This window comes from Lytechinus pictus, chromosome 8 (assembly GCF_037042905.1).
Source record: "Lytechinus pictus isolate F3 Inbred chromosome 8, Lp3.0, whole genome shotgun sequence".
Taxonomy (NCBI): Eukaryota; Metazoa; Echinodermata; class Echinoidea; order Temnopleuroida; family Toxopneustidae; genus Lytechinus; species Lytechinus pictus.
The window spans coordinates 3,587,024-3,611,173 of record NC_087252.1 but is presented as its reverse complement, the minus strand read 5'-3'; the positions used below and the strand labels follow the sequence as shown (position 1 = coordinate 3,611,173).

Below are 24,150 nucleotides of genomic sequence, written 5' to 3'. Positions count from 1 at the left end.
AAAATGCATTATATAAATATATATATATATATCTATATGTATATATTTCATATCGCTTTTATGTGGTTTAGGGGTTGCTACTCTAGGCTTTACTGCTTACCAGCCACGGAAAACAATAAAAAATTATTTATTATACTATGTAAGGATCATACAATCTTAGTGTAAATACTGTTTATCACTGTACAATGAATAAGCCCGTACAAATGGTGTGCTACGATTCTGAGGTTGATCAGATAAAATCATAAAAACATGAAGTTCACGTGCATGCTAACACAGAACTTGTATAATACTGCATTGAATGATTGAATGTGCTGAAGGACATACACAAATCTATAGTGAGACAGACATCAGAATGGAGCTTGAAATACTCGGAATGTCGATGTCATTGACGATGGCCCTTGTCATCATCTTCCTCGCCATCATTGTCTTCTACTTCGTGTAAGTCTGTCTTCACTTAGTATCGATCAGCTCATGTACTAATTCTATATAAGAAATATAAAAATGTATGTAACCGGTATATAAACAGAGTACTTCGACGAAACCAGTTGATTGCTCCTTCGGTATAGGCCTCTATGCCGAATATGACAATAGAAGAAGATATTTCTTTTAAAAATAAACGTAAACTTCAAATCTCATCTGTAATGCATGCAAAGCTACGTCTGCTATATGTTCTCGTCAGCTGTGAGTATGGGTAATATTTAATATCGCTCTTGTTCCGCTCATTTTAAATGCCCGGTCCCTAATCTGCTAATACAGCAAACTTACCTCAGATTGTATTTCTTTCCAAATAAAATGTGTGTATAGTGTGCAACGTAGAGCGTTTTTCTCTTTTTTTTGCACAGCGATATAATTATCCAGCACACCACACCTTTTATACCAGTCGATTAGAAATATTATAAGAGTGTGGATGATAAGTGTGTACAAATAATCACATCATTATAATTATGTATATATATATATATATATATATATATATATATATATATATATATATATATAAATGTGTAAAGTTATACATGTACAACAGCTTGAACGGCATCACCAATTTTTCCAAAGGGTAGATAGCTCTGGGCATGGGCGGAAATCCCAGGGGGGACAGGGGGGACGTGTCCCCCCTACCAAAAATAGTAGGGGGGACACAATATCAAATGTCCCCCTACTATTTTTGGTCTTTTATGATGGAGAAAAATGCATCATTCACATTCGAAATAATACGTGTATTTTGGACTAAATGACCTTACATTTTTGGCGAAAACCTTTGTTTTTTTTGCTTGTCAAATTTTCCAGAGTGAATAAAATAAGATGAGGGGAAAACTTGGAAAATAAAAAGAATCTTTCATGTCACTATATAAAATTTTCGCTCGCGCTTCGCGCTCGCATTGCCTGTTAGCCGTGATTTTTCAATATGGAGCTTAAATATCATGTTTGGAAGTCAATATACATTATACATTTCACCTCGGAAATCAAACTTTCATTATTTTGTGTGATTTACAAACGGATTTTTTAAAAATTGATCTGTAAAAGTTACAGTTTTTATGGTCTGAATATTGACATTTTCTACTCGCACTGAGCGCTCGCAAAATTCGATTTATTCAGTACCTATTATTTTTGTGTATTCCATTTAGTTTGAAAATATCCCTTTTCAAGTCTGATTGTCAAAACGTAGCAGATAGTGCTACTCGTATTTTGATTGGCGATTTATGTATGTCTCAATATTGATTTTCATGACAGTTTATCAAAGATTTTGGCTCGCGATTTGCGCTCGCATTGATGGTTAAAATGTTTTAACTGATGCATTCTATAATTACAAAAGTGTTTGAAATGTCCAGTTTTCAGGCCATAATATCATCAGATTTCTCGCCCGCATTATGCATTAATAAATAAGATATCAATTTAATGATTAAATTGTCCCTTTTGTTTCATCTTGCGCTTAGTAAGAGGAATAGGAAGATAGTCATCATTTTCATATGACTTGTCCTAAGGATGTCCCGGTCCTATGTCAAAACTCAAATAATAATGAAAAATATCAGCTCTTTATTAAGTGTGATCCATATTCACCTCACAATTTTCCTACAAAGTGCTTGAAATATATAGCTGAAATTGACTCTTTTTTTCAGATCGGAATATCAAATAGTTTAAGCTCGCGCTTCGCGCTCGCTGATAGATGTGTAAAATGCCGAGATTCTAGGTATAAAATCTGAAACACGATCATGTTTATTAAGATATTCAATTTGTTCTCTATTTAAATCATTATCCAGTTTCAGATCACAATATCAAAAATTTTCTGCTCGCGCTTTGTGCTCGCATTATTAATGTAGAAAGATCCCCTATTACTCATCCTTTTCATGATTTACAAAACATGAGTAGAGTGTCCCGTTTTTAGGTCTAAATCTCGAATTTTCTGCTCAAGCTTCGCTAACATCAATTGTTTAGTTATATAGCTACCCTGTTCACGATTACAAAAATTGATTAAAATTTTCGATTCTTTTTGAAAAAATGTCAAAAATTTTCAGCTCGCGATTCGCGCTAGCATTGATTGTTGAAATATGAAACGTCTTCATGGCTAAGTGCAAGCAGTCCTTAACAAGTACCCTTTCGATCAATTCAAATTAAACGTATATGAACATTTTCTGGCTGCATTTTGTACTCGCTTTATTAATGTAAGGACCGGGTGTAAGAAAGACCCCAATTACTCATCCTTTTCATGATTTACAAAACATTAACAGAGTGTCTCGTTCTTAGGTCTAAATCTCAAAACCTTCCGCTCGTGCTTCGCGTTCGCATCAATTGTTTAGTTATATACCTATTATATGTTTAAGTTACAAAAAGTGCTTAGAATTTCCAGTCTTTAGGTAAAAATTTCAAAAAATTTCAGTTCGCGCTTCGCGCTCGCATTATTTGATTGTTGAAATATGTAACGTCTTCATGGCTAATTGCAAGCAGTCTTTAACAGGTACCTTTTCCATCAGTTAACCTCTGCTCGCACTTCGCGGTCGTAGTAAATATTTAGTTGTATATACATCTTTTTCAGGATAACAAACATTGCCCAGAATGTTCAAATTTTAGGAAAAAAATACATAAATTTTCCCCAAAAAAATTGCTCGCGCTTCGCGCTCGCATTATATGAATAAGGACAATGATATCATATATTTATGTTGATTTATAAGGATAAAGCTAAAAAGTGACCATGAGGACTACTCCTTCAATGAAACAGACAAAAATTACCTTCGAGCTGCCGATCGGGGATTAAAATATGACTGAAAATGTTTTCGCCCCCCCCCCCTATTGGCGAAGGCTGGATCAGCCCCTGTTGTCCCCCCTACCTTTCGGGACAGATTTCCGCCCGGGGCTCTGGGGAACCTTGATTTAAGCTACGCCTACCATTGTTCTCTTCATCCATTTCTTTACAATATATATATATATACTGACTATACGAAACTGCAGTTACTGAAAAGTGCTCAACTACATGTACATATAGGAACTTCATGTAGTATAGTAATAGGGTGGAGCGAGTTGCTTAGATTTTAGTTGTACAGACTGTTTCCCCCTGAGGGTTCATCAGCAACTAAATCAAATTTAATGTTGAACTAAAGTACAGTTAAAGAGAACAATAACTCTAGTGCAGTCAAGCAAACAAACAAAAGACACAATGTAAGGGGGATAAATGACTACAGTGAACAGGTAATAGCTATTCTTTAAACTGAGTAAGGAGAATTGGGGTAATGTTGGGGTGGAGTGTATATATATATATATATAATCATAATTAACAAAGCAAAACGCTTTTTTACAATTGTTATACAACAAAGTTGTTTAGGTCTACTGTATTAACATTACAGTAGTTCTTTTACAATAAAACAAGTGTTTTAAGATCTTAAATATCAAATTTTCTTTTTAATACTTTAGTCCTAAAAAATCAAGCAAGATTGTTTAAACTGTTAAACAACTGCTGCAATGTTAATATACTAAGCTGGGTTGTACAAAAAATTTAAACAACGTTTTTATTGTGAAGATTATCAACTTGGATTTATTGGGATAGAAAGTTAAAGAGCAAATCTGAACTTCACTTCAATAAACGAAACCTTTTTTTTTGTAGATTCAGAATTGGAATTAAAAGTTTAAATTTTTAAATTTCATGATTTTTTGATATATTTTGTAATTCATGTTTTTAAAATTTATTTCAGGAAGGATTATTGGTGTCACACCTACTGGAAACGTCGAGGCGTCGTATTTGAACCGGGATCACCGATTCTGGGTACTTTTAAACCATTTAAAAAAGTAAGTCTTTAATCAAGTCATCACATTTGTAATTTTCATTCATGTTTGAACACTGTATGCGAGTGAAGCAGATCGTGCAGGTCTAAAAAAATCATATGCTCGATTAATATTTTCATGGAGTGTATACAGTATGAACTAGGGTGTTACCTATGTATCAGCCCTTTATGTAATTTCTGTCTGGAATATTTTATAGCATTCGATTTGCAGTCGATACAATTTGGAGCAAATGGGAGAGTTGTCAACACCTCTGAATTCGTATACGCCCAATTAGAAATTGCAATATCTTAACAGTGATAAAAAAAAATCAGAACCATCTTTTATATCATTTGTCGGATTTCATTCAAAATATAAATTCTTACCTCTCTGATTTAGCTTCTAATTTTCCTTCAAGAAGTTTTCAGCTTTATTCACCTTTATACGGAGGTGATTGCAATCATTGATCATTCCATTAAAATATATTGTTTTTTATTGCAGGGTTTACCAACAGGATATGATATTTTACAGAAGAAACATGGAAAGGTGTACGGGTGAGATTCATTAACCTCTTTTAAAATATCTGTTAGCTCTTGAATGGTTAACGAATATGGTATCTTGAAGAAAAAGAACCCTGATTCTAATACTGAAAAAAAAAAAAAAATTGGAATGAGAATGATGGTGATGATCACCGGTCAACGATCATAATGATGATGGATTAAAATAATAAAGATGACATGTATTATAAGTAATGCTGATGAACAACGATTTAATAGTTATTTGTTTTTAATCTTTAGAGAAAAAAATAAACCTGAAGTTTTTTATGATCCTTTATAGCATCAATTGAACATCTTAAACGTTGTAAGAAGGGTCAGAAACTTGACTATAAGGGTTTGTTGCAAATATGAAAGGTTGGCCATTAGCTATTATGACTAACCTGTTAATTCTGTACAGAAATAAGCGTGATTGGTAAGAAAAGTGCTATCAATCAAGGAGTGTGTCCCAGTCGCCTTTGCTCCGTCAATCAAGTGTTTTATATCAATTATCATGATTGTATAATGCTATGATTGTATATTCCCACAGAATGTACACCTTTCAGGAACCCATCCTGGTCGTAGGAGACCCGGATATGTTGAGGCATATCTTTGTCAAAAACTTTTCTCAGTTCCACGATCGACCGGTAAGTGTCAACATGATTGGGACTTGGGATGAAAGGTTTACAGACACCGATGGCTTCAAGCTAAATAATAATGTAGTGAAGTGTATTTGAGTTATTTGTTTATCCCTTTTTCAAATCAATTTTCAACAAACAATCAGAATTACAGAAATACAAATCGATAATTAATTAAACCATGAAATTATGAATGAAGTTATGAACTGATAATAACTAAATACAACCTGTACAATAAATACATGTAGGTAAGTTTTAATTGTTATTTTACTGAGGAAAACAGATGTCTTGATCCAGGTTTTACCCAGTTCTTGAATGGTGCAATATGTGGAGGGATTTGTTGGCGCCTAAAAGGGAAGAAACTTAATATTTCCTATACAACCTGTACAATAAATGCTGATAAGTAGGTTTTAATTATTATTTTAATGAGGAAAACAGACGTCGTGATCTATGATTTACCCAGTTCTTGAATGGTATAACATGTGGAGGGTTTTACTGGCGCAGTAGAGTGTAGAATACTTAATTTTTCACCTCTCAATATTTTTGTGCCCCTCGTTATTCACCCTTTCTCTCTCGCCTCCCCCATGACCCCTTACCCCTCCCTGTCACCCTTTTTTTGAAAACCACTTATTTTTATCAGAGATTTCTGAACATGAATGAGGACATGTTGCATGGTCTTGGTGCTTTAGAAGGGAAACGCTGGCATGAAGTAAGAAATGTTGTCAGTCCAACATTTAGTGCTGCCAAAATGAAACAGGTAAATAAACACTTATGGCATGTCTAAGGTACCTTTCTAAATTTTAACCCTTTTACGCCTCAATGGAGAACATTTCATCACCATCGTTCGGTTCAGATGAATCTTGTAAATTTCTTGTTTGGAAACCTTAATATGTCAGGATTAATTCCTAAATGTTTTTTAAGTGTATATGGATAATGTTTGAATGATTTGGCAGTTCGTATATTGGTCTTCAAATTATGACATTTCGTTTCAGATATGCAGAATGTTCATGATAATTTGCTAACACTTCTGACATTGATAATATATGTAGAGTGGAATATCTGCACTCTTAAAAATGTTGGGCAACATTCTGTCTACACAACAATTGGTTAAACCTTTGCCCGATTTTGGGTAGCATTAAACCAGTAATGCGTGCTTTGGGTGAAAACTTCACAGTATTGATTAAAAACTACCCACAGTTGGATATTTTCTTTTTAACCAATTGTTTTGTGGACGGTAGGCTGCCAAACGTTTTAAGAGTGTGTTTTCTTATTCTAATAACCCTGATAGTGAGTCAAGTAACACTGATAACGTTGCTTTTGATGTTGATGTTGATGTGCATTGCCATGGCGATGATTAAGGCATCCATGATAGAGATAATAATAACAGTAATAGCAGTTGTGCTTGCAATGAATCTAATCATTTTAATGATCATAATAGTGATGATAATAATAGTTATAACTGTGGTGTTTGAGATCATGAAAACGATGATAACGGTTGGATTGCCATGATGATGTACACTTTATTTTTATCTACCTGGGGTCCGTTGCAAAAAATGTTGCGTTTAAACGCAAGTCAAAAAATCAATCGCAAGACCCAAATGCGCGCTGTTGATTGGTTGAAAATCAAGTTGCTCATGAATTTTAGAGTTGCGATTGATTGCAGCTCTTTCTGCAACGGACCCTTGATGTTATTTATCCCCACTTCCCTTTAACATTTTGACGTAGATGGCACCTCTAGTGAATAGAAGTGCAGATCATCTTGTGGAGCATTTTGGGAAGATGCAAAAGAAGAATGGATTCATCGAATGCAAAGAGTAAGCTAAGTAATACACCGTAATCAATGACATGAATGAGCAAAACACATTTCGACCGCTGTTTCGTTGGGGAATAAAATAGTTGCTCAAAGAAAGATAAACAATATTTAAATTGATGGCTCCTTATATCTACTATCTCTAAACAATTATCTAAATCATTCGATTTATTCCTTTTATCGAAGAAAATACACCGTTTGTGCCGGAATATCTTGATCCAAGAAAAGTTGGCTAATTACTTTTCTTTTCCTTCATTGTCCTTAAAGGTTGTGCCTCCAACGTCATGAATAGAATATTTTTACATGCTTGACAATTTTATAGTTTCATTGGCTCTTTAAACTCCTGCAAAGAGTATGGCCGGTCGTACTTTCTTACATTAAAGTGATGCCATGTACAATCCACTCCTTTTTAATTGAGTATTTAAAGAAGGCTACTAAAGATGTCAGTTCTTCTTTGTTACTTACCCAGAAGCGGATCTAGAGGGGGGGTTGGGGGGGTTGCAACCCCCCCCCTAAAAAAATCTGGGGACCTTTTTTTAAAATCTTATCTTTTTTTTAAACTTGTAATTATAGTTTATTCTATTTCTATGTATTTATTTCATTTATAAAGCAAGAAAACGCCATTTTCACACACAGATTTTAAAAAATTTCCCTACTGTGGGAGGGGGGACACCCCCCTCCCACACCCTCCCCCCTCGCTCGCTTGGACTCGGTCGCTACGCTCCCTCGCATACCACCCCAACCCCCCCCTTATAAAAAGCTGGATCCGCCCATGTTACCTTTCAGACTATTCGGATCGTTTGCCATTGATACAATTGGAAGCTGTGCTTTTGGTCTTGACATCGATGCCCAATCAGACCCAAATAACCCCTTCGTGTCCAATGCAAAACGAGGATTCCTATTTGATTTTGGCATGCTCTTCCTTCTTAGTAGTGAGTATAATTATCCTCGTTTTTGTTATTACTGACAAAATGTCAAAGTGATCAATAGTCGATGAGCAGAAACGGTACAACAGACAGAACTATAACAAAACACCATGTTATCCCCATGATCAATTTTGATCAGCATGACTTTATCATGATTCGCTACCGTTTATATATATTTTTTTAGTTTTGATAGACAGTTCAAAATGAAATTTTCATATATTTGGTTTAAATGCAATATAAATATATATTTTTAAAAAATGCTGAAAATTAGTTTGTATGCACAAAGTTTTATAAATGAAGAGTTTGTTTGCAAAAGGGGAGAGATCGATTTTAGACCATTCCGAGAAAATCAAGCTTTTGTTAATTCTCCCACATTGCATTACCATCCTATCATGCGAACACAAAATTTGGTACAAAAGAAATCTTCCTGTCTTCATATTTCTAAAATATTTTTTCTTTGCTATTTTTAATCATATTTAATGTGAATTTCAACTCTTATTTAGTATCATCGAGCGATTGAAATAGACCCCCCACCCCCGCCCGAAAAAAAAATATGAAAACTTGATTTAACTACTTTTGCAAATGTGATTCAGATGTGTCTGTTTGCAAAAGGGATTAGATCCACTTTAGACTATTCTGAAAAAAAAATACATATTTTTTTAATTCCCCATATTTCAATATTCTGATGTGAAAATAAACTTCCATTAGAGTACCCTACCATGTAAACATGAAATTTGGTATATATACATATACATGTATATACATGTATATATATATATATATATATATATATATATATATATATATATATATATATATATATATATATATATATATATATATTTATATATATATATATATATTATATTGTTCTCTTCATCCATTTCTTTACAATATTTAAATAAAAGAGTTGCCAAAGCTGTTGTACATGTATAACTTTACACACACACATATATATATATATATATATATATATATATATATATATATATATATATATATATATATATATATCTTTGCGGGTCTTGCCCCCTTTGCGAACAAACTGACTTGAATCTAACCTCTTTTGAAAAAAGGTGATTTTCCTTTGCCATTTTTGTTCACATTTTAATGGGAATTTCAACTTTTCCGGTTGGTATCATTTCACAGAGCTGCTAAGATTAAGATATCTATACATTGGGACAAGAAAACCATATTTGATGAAAAATTGATCTAACCCCTTTTACAAATGAGCTTTTTAAATATCTAGAATGTCCTTTCAACAAACATCATGTAAAGCTTAATTTACATTTGTCTAAATGAAAGCAATTCAAGCTACAAGTAAAGCTACATTTAATATCTACATCTTCTTCTAGAAATAAATTTTATTTTATAACAAGGATGAAAACTTGAAATTGAAATAGAATAATATAGATAAAAGATAAAAAGGAGCTGGGGATTGACTTGTTTGTTACGTTTGAAAAAAAAGAAAAAAGTAAATCTGGACCAAACCGAACCAATTATTAATCTCATTACTATCTCCGATTTTTTTCTCAAGATATATGTCATCCGATAGGTAGGATCTTGACCAAGACAGGCCTTTGTACATTCTTCCCTGTTGATGTAATAGAGTTCTTCAGGAAGGTGATTCTAAAGGCTGTAGAACTGAGAAAGAATATATCTTCAGGAAACGTCGCGAAGGTTAGACTCTCAGGCCCGTATTCTGATCTCAGGTTTAAATTAAACCTTGGGTTAAAGTTGTCGTTTTAGTATGGAAAGCAAATTGGGGCACAAATCTCTATTAGTAGACGTTTAATTTATCAACTCAAATGACACTCAAGTGATTCATAAGTGCTTGGAATCATAACTGAAGTATTCTTATTCATTACGAAAGCAAATGGAAACAACAAATTAAACGTAAGAAATATACAATGCAAACAGTATTGTTGAATTACATCGTGGTTTAAGTTAAACCTGGCTTCAGAATACAGGCCACAAGATATGTTGTTTATTTTATTGTTCGTTATATTTCATGTTTTCCTCGTCTTTTGGTGAAGGTACAAGAGATGAAGAAGGAAAAGAGGGAAGAAAAATGATAACATAAATCAATTACACTTAAACGTCATTTATTATATTGAGCTCGTTGTTTAAGCCAGTCATCCTAACGACTATTGTTTAAAGTGTCAAATATGTTGTTTAAACCATTAAACAAATCATTTAAAAAGCTAAAACCAATACAAAAATAGAAATTTGATAAATAGTTTAAGTATCTTTTGATAGAGGGATGAGTTTATCAACGTACACAAAACATTAAAAAGCATTTTTACAGTGTAGAGCAGAAAACAATTTTCGATCAGTGATAATACAGATACTTTCATTTAAATCATTTTCAGCGGGTAGACTTTCTCCAGCTATTAATTGATGCTCATAAAGATGCCGAGAGAGAGACTGAAGAAGACGAAGATGATCTCAATGCATTTGATCACCATGACAACCGGCACAACCACACGAATACACCACCAAAGAATGTACAATTGACTGATAAAGAACTTTGTGCTCAAGTGAGTTGTTAAATCTTCTTTATTATTCAAATGAGGAATCAAAGTTCCACATTATTCGAGGAAAGTTTTGAAAAGAAAAAAGTGTCTGATATCGTAGGCATGGTAGGGTCTCATATTTTAGAAGCACTTTACTGTGTCTTTCCGATTACCCCCTGAAACTATTATAACTGTCATGACTCTATTGTTTTATATCCAATGTCGATAATATTTAAGTCATGCTCCTCATTCTTGAATAGTTCTTCTCTATTTACTCATGTAAACTCTTTTTTTTTTTTTGGGGGGGGGGGGGGAAATGAGCTACCAATAAACTCACAGCACCGAACGATTAATGTGAATATCATAATCAACTTTTGAATAGTTCTCAATTTTTCACATTCAATAATATATTTTACCAAATAACGGTGAGTTTCTTGCAGGAGTGAGCACATCTGGACTTTTTTCAAATATTACAGCACCTTGAGGTTGAAAATGATGTACATTGTCAACATCACTTAGGTGTCCAATTAATCAGGGTACTAATGGATAATTCGTTTTTCATTCCTGATTTTCGTAGAGCAAAAACGGAAGTCAACCTCATGGATTGGTCTTTGAAAACACAAAAACGAAATCACAACGAGAAAAACCCCGTTGTGATTTCATTTTTGGAGATCAAAAACAGAAGAATGAAATCAGAAATACTTTTGGTCCTCTCTGATACCTCATTCTATACCTGTGTTTGTTATATATTAAAAACAAAATCAGAACAGGCTTTCTACCCCCCTGATTCTGTTTGGAAAAACGCAGACAGCGAAAACGAAATCGGGTAGTTCGCTTTCCACTTCCTGCTCTCTGATTTCGTCTTTCGCACAGCCAACAGCCAACACACGTGCACGCAGTGCAGTGCATGCATGATACGACCACGTGCAACAAAAATTCACTTTAACATGGCTTTTTCCAGCGTTTTCGGACCTTCGCAGACAATGGCGTAGCTAGGATTTTTTTCCCGGGGGGGGGGGGGGGGGGACTGGGGGGTCCTTGCTTTTTCAGGGGGGGGGGGGCACCGGCCATTTTTTGCGGTGTGTGTGTAATAAAGTAATTTTTCAAGGGGCCCCCAGGGATATCCCGACGGCCTAGCCAGGGTAACCACGTATCCTAACTTGTAGAACTTGACTCGGGCAATCAGATAAACACTGACTTGACCCGGCGCATGCACATTTAGAGGGCTAAATTTAACAAAATTAAAGGGAATAAAGGGCTATTTATCGCATTTTTAAAAAAAAAAAAAAATAATTTTTCAAGGGGCCACCAGGGATATCCCGACGGCCTAGCCAGGGTAACCACGTATCCTAACTTGTAGAACTCGACTCGGGCAACCAGGTAAACACTAGCTTGACCCGGCGCATGCACATTTAGGGGGCAACTGGTTAAAGCATCTCATGAGCAGATCTTATTCATATATTATACTCAGTCCTAAATCCTCCGCCAATAAAATAGTTCCGAAAGCTGAGTGACACCTGTATTTTTCTTTTATTTGCACAAAATATGTTCAATGGTTGCCCATTCTCTGTTTCTAGAATCAGTCTAATCATTATACATATTCTTTTTTGTAATCAACTTACAAATTAAAAAAATGAGAATGGGTTGGGTCGAATGAATATCTTCAGCCTTCTGTTGTAGATCGTCATCTCTTGGAGAAAAGATGGGGGCGTATATCGATAGAAAACGTATTGTCAAAATATAAGATATGAGTATAAAGCTCCTCAAATCTTCGAATAATTCTCATGAGACATTTTCTTTTGCACGTGTAGCCTTCAATTCAATTAATTAGCAACTTAATATAATATGTGATGTATGTACCCGCGATTTGATTTAAAAAAAAAATGGCCATCTGCAATGTTTAAAAATATCACGAGGTTCTGGGGGCTCCGCCCCAGACCAGTGGCGCCACCGAATGGGGAGTCCCCAGTGAGTTGCCCCCCCCCCCCGAAATTTGAAGAAACAAAATGTATAGTAAACGTTGTCATAATACTCCAAAAATGTTTTTTGTTCTTTAAATTTTAAAAACATTCTCATCCATTCACCGTTAGCATTTAGGTCCCAACAATTTTGGTCACGAACATAAATCTTTCAGGCCATTATATAAAATTCAAAATGTAGCTCGCGATACGCGCTCGCAGTTATTAATGATTATCTGTTCACATGGGGCTTAAAAATCAAATGTTATTAGAGTTTTCATTATTTGTTTTAGCGAGATACATATCCTGCGTATTCATAATTTCCATAGAGGATTTATTTTCAGCGAATTAGATAGCCATTCATTTTATAATTAAAAAAAAGCTTAGAACGGCCAGGTATCATCCCGGATATCAAAAATTTTCAGCTCACGCTTCGCGCTCGCATTATTCATTTGGTGAGATATCATCTTCATGACCCAATTAATGCAAACAGCTGATTCTTAACAGTTCCCTTTTTAAATCAGTAGGGACTGCATTCGCGATAAAATTAGCTCGCGCTTCTCGCTCGATTTTTTTTAAAAATGTGTGCCATCCCCCCGGCCCCAAAATGTTTGTTTGCCTCCTCCTAGGTTAAAAACCCTAGTACCGTCATTGCCCCGGACCCGAACCGCATAGCACTGCCCCCCCCCCAAAAAAAAAAAAAAAAAAAAAAAAAAAGTTCTACAACCGAGAAAAAAAAAATGATAAAAGGAAAGAAAGAAAAGGAAGAGGAAAGATATGTCATTTTCTGCATACCATGTCAAAATCAATCTCAAAATTGAAGGTGATTTTTATTCTCGCTCGCTTCGCTCGCTGGAGACTTATTATTAAGCAAATTTTTGCTGCGTGCGCCATGGTGTGCCCCCTCTATTTTGTTCTTATCTCGCATTGAGCTTCGCACTAATGCTCGGGGCATAATCATAAAATATCCTGTTCATACAATGATATGACCCCTCCGTTCTCCCTTCTCTTTCTCTCCCTTTCCCCCTCCTTTTCTTTCCTATCTCTCTCTTTCGCTTCTCTCTCTTCTATTTTGTCTTCTCTCTTTCCTTGTTGTTTTTTACTCTACCCATCGGCAGCACTAAGGGATGGGGGAAAAAGTCAGGACCGTGGTTCCCCATGCTTGAAAAAGCCCGTATTCCTTTACTTTTGTTAATTTTAGCCCCCATAATGAGCATGCAACCAGTTGCGTAACAGGCGGGGGGGGGGGGGCAAGCTGCCCCCCTTCCCCCTGGCGGAGTTCACCGTGAAAATGTTAAGAAAAAAAACCGGGAAAAGGAAAAAATAAGGGGAGAAAGAAAGAAAGGGAAAGGAAAAGGAAAGGAAAAAAGATAAAAGGGGGAAAAGGGAGGGGAATAGAAAAGGGTAAGGGAAAATAAAACTAAGAAAAAAAAGGGAAAACGGAAAGAATTTGGAAAAAGGAAGGAAAGAAGAACATGTGAGGAAGAACAATTTTCCCAGATATACACATACATTAGCATGATTAGTATGACAGGGAAATGAATTAAAGATGACAAAAAGGCAAACAAAAGCGGGAAATTAAGGTAGAATGGAATGAGGCAAAATCTAAATTGGAAAATAAAAAAAAGGGACAAGATGGGCTGCTGAGGATTGAAGTAAACGAGAGGGAAAAAAGATGGATGGTATATAGCATAATTTCGTATGAAAGTCTATTATAAACTTGCTAAATATCCAAAGCTACCGGGGGCTCTGTCCAAGAGTCAAGACCCCGTGCAGTGGAGGCTCTTAACCTGTAACCTTTAAAGGGTTCTATAACGGCCCCCTATATGGATCCTTCCGTTGAAGCACTGGCGTACGGGGGGGGGGGGGGGTTCCACAGCCAAGGGGAAATAAAAGAAAATGAAGGAGGCAGCGTAATGAGATGAATAAAATATTTTAAAAAATATATAAGACATGACATTTGCTATGATGTAAAAATCTATCACATAATTATAATTTTATTTCAAAATGCCATTTTTCTTCTGGCTCGCTTCGCTCGCTGGCGACTTTTATTTAAAACAAATTTTCCCACATTTGCTATGGTGTGCCCCCTCAAAATATTTGGATGATTACGGTACACAACTACATTGATTGATTGATTGATTGATCGACTAAATTTCCAAAGCGACTATCACATAATTAGAATTTAATTTCAAAATAATTTTAAAAGACAGGGAAATGAATTAAAGATGATAAAGGCAAACAAAAGCGAGTGAAGGTAGAATGGAATGAGGCAAAATCTAAATTGGAAAATAAAAAAAAGGGACAAGATATTACTACCGGGCTGCTGAGGATTGAAGATAACGAGCGGGAAAAAAAGATGGATGGTATATAGCATAATTTCGTATGAAAGTCTATTATAAACTTGCTAAATATCCAAAGCTATATGGACCCTTCCTGCATTAACCTTTGCGTTGAAGCACTGGCGTACGGGGGGGGGGGGGATTGGTTCCACAGCCAAGGGGAAATAAAAGAATATGAAGGAGGCAGCGAAATGAGATGAATGAAATAAAAAAAATATAAGACATGATATTTGCTGTGATGTAAAAGTCTATCACACAATTCAATTTTATTTCAAAAGGCCATTTTTCTTCTGGCTCGTTTCGCTCGCTGCCGACTTTTTACAAATTTTCCCACATTTGCTATGGTAGACCCCCTCAAAATATTTAGATGATTACGGTACACAACTGCAGCACTGAATTTATGTGTAGTGTGAAAGCTATATAAATATACACGCGATTTGATTAAAATTAGTGGCCATCTGTAAGGTTTAAAATGGCTTTAATATCAAGAGGTTCCGGGGCTCTACCCCGGACCCCACTCATTTTTGCCATTAAAATGTCAAAAATTTTGCTCGAACGCTCCGCTCGCTCGCATAAATATATATTTTTGTCCGATACTCCATAATAACGCCCCCTCAAAATTTTTGCCTTATGACTCCATTGCCTGCTTTATGATGTGACCGGGAAATTCTTGGTTCTTGCCCCCCCCCCCCCAGCCACCGACCCCTGTTACGCCACTGCATGCAACGGGTCAACCTAATGTGTATCTGGTTGCCCGAGTCGAGTTCTACAAGTTAGGATACATGGTTACCCTGGCTAGGCCGTTGGAATATCCCTGGGGGCCCCTTGAAAAAATACTTTATTTTAATTTTAAAAATGCGATAAATAGCCCTTTATTCCCTTTAATTTTGTTAATTTGAGCCCCCTAAATGTGCATGCGCCGGATCAAATCAGTGTTTATCTGGTTGCCCGAGTCGAGTTCTACAAGTTAGGGTACGTGGTTGCCCTGGCTAGGCCGTCGGGATATCCCTGGGGGCCCCTTGAAAATTTACTTTATTTTAATTTAAAAAATGCGATAAATAGCCCTTTATTCCCTTTAATTTTGTTAATTTTAGCCCCCTAAATGTGCATGCACCGGGTCAAGTCAGTTTTTATCTGATCGCCCGAGTCAAGTTCTACAAGTTAGGATACGTGGTTACCCTGGCTAGGCCGTCGGGATATCCCTGGGGGCCCCTTGAAAAAATACTTTATTTTAATTTAAAAAATGCGATAAATAGCCCTTTATTCCCTTTAATTTTGTTAATTTTAGCCCCCTAAATGTGCATGCGCCGGGTCAAATAAGTTTTTATCTGATCGCCCTAGTCAAGTTCTACAAGTTAGGATACGTGGTTACCCTGGCTAGGCCGTCAGGATATCCCTGGGGGCCCCTTGAAAAAATACTTTATTTTAATTCTAAAAATGCGATAAATATCCCTTTATTCCCTTTAATTTTGTTAATTTGAGCCCCCTAAATGTGCATGCACCGGGTCAAATCAGTGTTTATCTGGTTGCCCGAGTCAATTTCTCCAAGTTAGGATACGTGGTTACCCTGGCTAGGCTGTCGGGATATCCCTGGGGGCCCCTTGAAAATTTACTTTATTTTAATTTAAAAAATGCGATAAATAGCCCTTTATTCCCTTTAATTTTGTTAATTTGAGCCCCCTTAATGTGCATGCGCCGGGTCGCGAAATTATTTTTCCCACCGAGTTCTGGACCGACATATGAATATTCATGACTTGCGTCTTCGGATTGAGAGTACGCATGCGCGTGGACCAGTGCCGATCGTAAGCATTCACGTTGGTCAGAATGAATTGGCATCGTCAAATTACCGGTACCCTTACATAGTGACATAGGTCTTATTATAGGCTTAGATCTATCTATATATATATATATATCCAATCCTTAAACACTTAATAAACTAGCTGCCATTAATGGCAAGACATGTGCTAGGGTAGGGCTAGCTTAGGCTAGCGCATTAACCTCAAATCTGGACCTGTCTAATGCCTAATACTAATAGGAATAGCCGACTAATGCCATGGTTAACTTCGAACTTGTTAATTCCGAACTTTACGTTTGATTAGGTTTGGACCAATATTAGCTTATTTACCATGGTTTAATATGTCTAGTCCGTATAGAGAACCAGTCCTAGATCTAAAATAAATATCTTAGTTCTAGTCTAGTCTCTAGATCTAGACTCTGATCTACGCGCTATCAGCATGGAACCACTAGTGTACCAAAGGGGGGGGGGGGCAGACTGCCCCCCTGACGAGTCACAACTGATCCAGGGGACGTGCCCCCCCTTGAGAAGCCTAATTTGTAATGTCAAAATGCAACGAAAAAAGACGTATGTCCCCTCTTTTGAACGTGAAGATCTTTTTTTTTCTTGTCAAATTTTTTTCAGCTACGAAATCCTTAATTTTGGGTGAAGACGGGGATCAGATCAAGATCACTGACGTTAATTTGTGCCTGACGTTAGAATACGTTCCATGCACGCACTGGTGTACCTAGGATTTTCCAAAAGGGGGGCAAATTTTTTAGAGGATATTTCGTCCGCGAAAAAATGTGACAAGCCCCCCTCCCCCCCAAAAAAAGGGTCTTCACCCCAAATTATGGATTTCTTAGCTGAAAAAAAAATTGGCAAGCAAAAAAAAAAAAAAAAGATCTTCACGTTCAAAAAAGGGGACATACGTCTTTTTCATTGCATTTTTACATTACAAATTATTAATTTGGCTTCTCAAAGGGGGCACGTCCCCTGAATCAGTTGTGACTCGTCAGAGGGACAGTCTTCCCCCCCCCCCTTGGTACACTAGTGGTTCCATGCTGATACAGCGTAGATCAGAGTCTAGATATAGAGACTAGACTAGAACTAAGATATTTTTTTTTAGATCTAGGACTGGTTTTGTATACGGACTAGACATATTAAACCATGGCAAATAAGCTAATATTTGTCTAAACCTAATTAAACGTGAAGTTCGGAATTAACCAGTTCGAGGTTAACCATGGCATTAGTCGGCTATTCAGTGTTGTAGTCAAGGCTCAAACCTCCAAGGCCAAGGCCAAGGCTTTAATACCCAAGGCCAAGGCTTCAATACCAAAGGCAAAGGCCAAGGCATGGAAACCCAAGGCCAAGGCCTGAAAACCTCAAGGCCAAGGCATTTCAAACTTACGATATACAGAACAATGAACTAACAATACTTAGGCGGCAGACATCACACATGGTAAAATGTATGTGAGCGAGGGGACTGAGCGAGAAAAAAATTAACCTTTGTACGTTTAAAACAAAAATAATTTCATGATAGAGACATATTAAAATAATGATATAGTTACCTGTGTACACATAATCCATAATTTTTCTATAGGCGATTTACATTGCAATAATTATTATTACCACGGTCATCTGATCCTGGCATTCTCAACGTATGTTTTTCTCCACTCCCTGGGACAGGGGCAGCAGAAAATTATTATGGGGGGGGGGGGTCAACGCCAAAAAGGCACCCATTTATCAAAATGAGTTTTTTTGTGCAAACAGATACATGTATTTTCAAAATGAGATTATGAACTGCGTGAAGTAATTGTGTGTTTTATAGAAATTAAGTTGAGCAAAGGCTTTCTAATATGATTTTTAATTATAAGATAGATATTTTGCTCTAGGTTTTACTTCTCAGCGAGAAAGCATAGCGAGCAAGCGGTTTTGAAAAAAAAAATCAATTCTGATGTTGTAAAACTTGATTTATGGTCAATTATGGGGCTAATCATTGTTGAAATTTCCTTGCGCGATGTTGCCAGCGCGAATCACCAGCTCAAACTTCTTGACATGTCGTGTAATAAGACATGGAAATTATTTTATTCTGAGCTGGTTTTGTAATCATGAAAAAGATGTGTATCGAACTTAAAAATAACTTTGCCCTCGCTAATTCTTTTTATATACTGACCAGTAAAGGAAGCAGTTAATTAAGCAGTTAATTACTGCATTTTAAATAAGATACATAACTCACCGATAAAAAATAATGCGAGCGCAAAGCGCGAGCTCAAAAATTTGTAATATTCCAACCTGAAAACTGGACATTCTAAGCATTTTTTTGTGAACGGGAAGAGAACGAGTACAATAATTGATGCGAGTGCAGGAAGCGAGCCAAATATTTGTGATATTTCAACCATAAAGCAACATTCTATACATTTTTGTAACCATTAGCAGTACTGTACTAAACAATAATTGATGCAAGCGCGATTCAAAATCTGTGATTTTCGAACCTAATTAAAGAAGGTATTTCTTTTTTAAAAAGGGCATTTTTTTGGGGGGGGGGGGGCAAGAGAGCACAAAGCGCAAGCTAAAATTTTCAAATGCATAAACTGAAAATGAGTCATTTTTAGGACTCTTGTCAGTTTTCATATTTTTTTCTGCTTACAACCACTTTTATTAAACAGTTAATTAATCATTAATTATTAATACTTATTGATGATATTAATGATTATTAATTATTAAATTATTTTTTGTTAATTATTATTTCTTGAAACCATATTGACACAAAAACAAATACGTTGTTTATTTCCTTGAAACTGTAGAGAAATGAGATTCAATGTTGAACGATATATGATTAAAAAGAAGTAAACATTTTTTCCCCCTTTTTTTGACAATCTGACCCAAAACAAATATAAAATTTAGAAGAGAGATAGAGAGAAGAAAAAGTCCCACCACCAAGAATAAACTTAGACAAGGGGGAAAAGGGAAAGGAAAAGATGGAGTAAATGTGCTATTATTTTTTAAACAATCTATTGCAAAATTAGCTTTTCTTATAGAAAGAGGGGGACAAATTTTGTTCACTCGCTCGCTTCAATCGCTTTCTTATTTTTTTTGACAGAAATTTTGCTCTATATATGCCATGCTTGGCCCCTCAAAGTTTCTGGCTCATCATGCCATTGACATAACCCATTTGGATGACAAAATTGGAGACTGTGTTCAAGTTTACCAAATCTTTTCAGAATATCATTAAGACTTAAAACATTCTTGTTGGCCAAAGAAAATAATACAAGGAAAATCCTAATGGAATAGAAATCAACCTTGTTATCGTTCTTTAGAGTTAGCTATGTTTAAAGTATGAAATTGTTGTCAAAAATTGCAGTCAGATGTAAAAATTATTCTTGTCATCAAAGCACTATTATCTTGATCATGACCATTATTATTTACTGTCATTATCATCATATGATTACAACACATTACCAATACACAATGCTATTTTTCAAAACTGATGTATTCTTTGTTTGAATTTCTTGATAATGGTGACAATTACAATTGATGACACTGCTAGTGCACTTACTACTGCTGCTGCTACTGTTACTGGTGATTGGTAGTATTGACCATTAGTGTTGTTAAATATATAAAAAAAAAAAAAAACAATTGAAACATTTATAATTACTTATTTAAAACAAATGAAAGTACAAAATACAAAATGCCTTGAAAAAGCCTTGAAAATGCCTTAAAATTTCAAGGCTCAAAATCCTCAAGGCCAAGGCCCTCTCAAGGCCAAGGCTTTGAAAAAGTAGATAGGCATCAAGGCGCCTTAAGGCCAAGGCACTACAACACTGATTAGTACTAGGCATTAATTAGACAGGTCCAGATTTGAGGTAAAGTTAATGCGCTAGCCTAAGCTAGCCCTACCCTAGCACATGTCTTGCCATTAATGGCAGCTAGTTTATTAAGTGTTTAAGGATTGGATATATATATATATATATATAGATCTAAGCCTATGTCACTATGTAAGGGTACCGGTAATTTGACGATGCCAATTCATTCTGAGCAACGTGAATGCTTACGATCGGCACTGGTCGAGGCCAAGTCCACGCGCATGCGTACTCTCAATCCGAAGACGCAAGTCATGAATATTCATATGTTGGTCCAGAACTCGGTGGGAAAAATAATTTCGCCGCCGGGTCAAGCTAGTGTTTATCTGGTTGCTCGAGTCAAGTTCTACAAGTTAGGATACGTGGTTACCCTGGCTAAGCCATCGAGATATCCCTGGGGGCCCCTTGAAAAAATCCTTTATTTAAATTTTTAAAAATGTGATAAATAGCCCTTTATTCCCTTTAATTTTGTTAATTTGAGCCCCCTAGATGTGCATGCGCCGGGTCAAGTCAGTGTTTACCTGGTTGCCCGAGTCGATTTCTACAAGTTAGGATACATGGTTACCCTGTCTAGGCTGTTGGAATATCCCTGGGGGCCCCTTGAAAAAATACTTTATTTTAATTTTAAAAATGCGATAAATAGCCCTTTATTCCCTTTAATTTTGTTAATTTGAGCCCCCTAAATGTGCATGCGCCGGATCAAATCAGTGTTTATCTGGTTGCCCGAGTCGAGTTCTACAAGTTAGGGTACGTGGTTGCCCTGGCTAGGCCGTCGGGATATCCCTGGGGGGCCCTTGAAAATTTACTTTATTTTAATTTAAAAAATGCGATAAATAGCCCTTTATTCCCTTTAATTTTGTTAATTTGAGCCCCCTAAATGTGCATGCGCCGGGTCAAGCTAGTGTTTATCTGGTTGCTCGAGTCAAGTTCTACAAGTTAGGATACGTGGTTACCCTGGCTAAGCCATCGAGATATCCCTGGGGGCCCCTTGAAAAAATCCTTTATTTAAATTTTTAAAAATGTGATAAATAGCCCTTTATTCCCTTTAATTTTGTTAATTTGAGCCCCCTAGATGTGCATGCGCCGGGTCAAGTCAGTGTTTACCTGGTTGCCCGAGTCGATTTCTACAAGTTAGGATACATGGTTACCCTGTCTAGGCTGTTGGAATATCCCTGGGGGCCCCTTGAAAAAATACTTTATTTTAATTTTAAAAATGCGATAAATAGCCCTTTATTCCCTTTAATTTTGTTAATTTGAGCCCCCTAAATGTGCATGCGCCGGATCAAATCAGTGTTTATCTGGTTGCCCGAGTCGAGTTCTACAAGTTAGGGTACGTGGTTGCCCTGGCTAGGCCGTCGGGATATCCCTGGGGGGCCCTTGAAAATTTACTTTATTTTAATTTAAAAAATGCGATAAATAGCCCTTTATTCCCTTTAATTTTGTTAATTTGAGCCCCCTAAATGTGCATGCGCCGGGTCAAGCTAGTGTTTATCTGGTTGCTCGAGTCAACTTCTACAAGTTAGGATACGTGGTTACCCTGGCTAAGCCATCGAGATATCCCTGGGGGCCCCTTGAAAAAATCCTTTATTTAAATTTTTAAAAATGTGATAAATAGCCCTTTATTCCCTTTAATTTTGTTAATTTGAGCCCCCTAGATGTGCGTGCGCCGGGTCAAGTCAGTGTTTACCTGGTTGCCCGAGTCGGGTTCTACAAGTTAGGATACGTGGTTACCCTGGCTAAGCCATCGAGATATCCCTGGGGGCCCCTTGAAAAAATCCTTTATTTAAATTTTTAAAAATGTGATAAATAGCCCTTTATTCCCTTTAATTTTGTTAATTTGAGCCCCCTAGATGTGCGTGCGCCGGGTCAAGCTAGTGTTTATCTGATTGCCCGAGTCGGGTTCTACAAGTTAGGATACCTGGTCACCCTGGCTAGGGCGTTGGGATATCCATTGGGGCCCCTTGAAAAATTACTTTATTTTAATTAAAAAAATGCGATAAATAGCCCTTTATTCCCTTTAATTTTGTTAATTTCAGCCCCTTTAATGTGCATGCACCGGGTCAAGTCAGTGTTTATCTGCATGGTTGCCCGTGTCGAGCTCTACAAGTTAGGTTACGTGGTTACCCTGGCTAGGCCGTCGGGATATCCCTGGGGGCCCCTTGAAAAATTACTTTATTACACACACACCGCCAAAAATGGCCGGTGTCCCCCCCCCCCTGAAAAAGCAAGGACCCCCAGTGCCCCCCGGGGAAAAAAATCCTAGCTACGCCACTGTCTGTGAAGGTCCGAAAATGTTAACGTGAATTTTTGTTGCACGTAGACGTAACATGAAGCTCTTACGTAATAGCTTCATGGTCGTATCATGCATGCACTGTACTGCGTGCACGTCTATATAACGATATGGCTGTTGGCTGTGCGCGAAAGACAAAATCAGAGCAAGAAGTGGAATGCGAGTACCTGATTTCGTTTTCGCTGTCTGCGTTTTTCCAAACAGAATCAGGGGGTAGAAAGCGTGTTCTGATTTTGTTTTTGATATATAACAAACACAGGTATAGAATGAGGTATCAGAGAGGACCAAAAGTATTTCTGATTTCATTCTTCTGTTTTTGATCTCCAAAAATGAAATCACAACGGGGTTTTTCTCGTTGTGATTTCGTTTTTGTGTTTTCACAGACCAATCCATGAGGTTGACTTCCGTTTTTGCTCTACGAAAATCGGGAATGAAAAACGAATTATCCATTAGTACCCTGATTCCAATTTCCCCATTTTACCTCACAGGCTGTAACGTTTTTCATTGCTGGTTACGAGACGACCACCACACTCCTTGGGTTCATCTTCTATGCATTAGCCAGGAACTCTCATGTCCAGGAGAAGCTCATCGATGAGGTGGACAAGATGACCCCCTCCAGGGATTCTGTGGGATACAGTTCTGTTGCATCCATGCCGTACATGGACAAGGTCGTCTGCGAGACACTCAGGATGTTCCCTCCACCCTTACGAAAATGTCGTGTGGTATATCTGTGTGGTACCCGGCTTTACCACACGAATTACCACATGAATGTAGGTTACCACATGAACATCTGTGGTAATTTTCCATATCCTTGTGTGGTAACGTCAGCTGGTGGCTGTGGTAATTTGTTGTCTATGTGGTACTTCTGTGGTAAATCAAAATTACCACATGAATGCATGTTACCTCATATGCCATTGTGTGGTAATGTAAATTCAAATATGTGGTATTTGTGTGGTATTGTTATATTTCTGTGGTAAATCAAAATTACCACATGAATGCATGTTACCTCATGATGCCATTGTGTGGTAATGTAAATTCAAATATGTGGTATTTGTGTGGTATTGTTATATTTCTGTGGTAAATCAAAATTACCACATGAATGCATGTTACCTCATGATGCCATTGTGTGGTAATGTAAATTCAAATATGTGGTATGTGTGGTATTGTTATATTTCTGTGGTAAATCAAAATTACCACAGGAATGCATGTTACCTCATGATGCCATTGTGTGGTAATGGTATTTGTGTATTGC

At 36.7% G+C, this 24,150-nt stretch overlaps 1 protein-coding gene across 1 annotated transcript; it reads left to right on the top strand.

Annotated features, from left to right (window-relative positions):
• The first annotated feature begins 199 nt into the window (after positions 1-199).
• Positions 200-10,707, top strand: LOC129267369 (cytochrome P450 3A56-like). The gene is made up of 9 exons (XM_064103238.1): positions 200-438; positions 4,182-4,275; positions 4,750-4,802; positions 5,332-5,428; positions 6,060-6,176; positions 7,145-7,233; positions 8,016-8,161; positions 9,693-9,835; positions 10,528-10,707. Exons 1-9 carry the CDS (start codon positions 299-301, stop codon positions 10,705-10,707), a joined length of 1,059 nt encoding a protein of 352 aa, XP_063959308.1. The 5' UTR covers positions 200-298.
• The last annotated feature ends 13,443 nt before the right edge of the window (positions 10,708-24,150 follow it).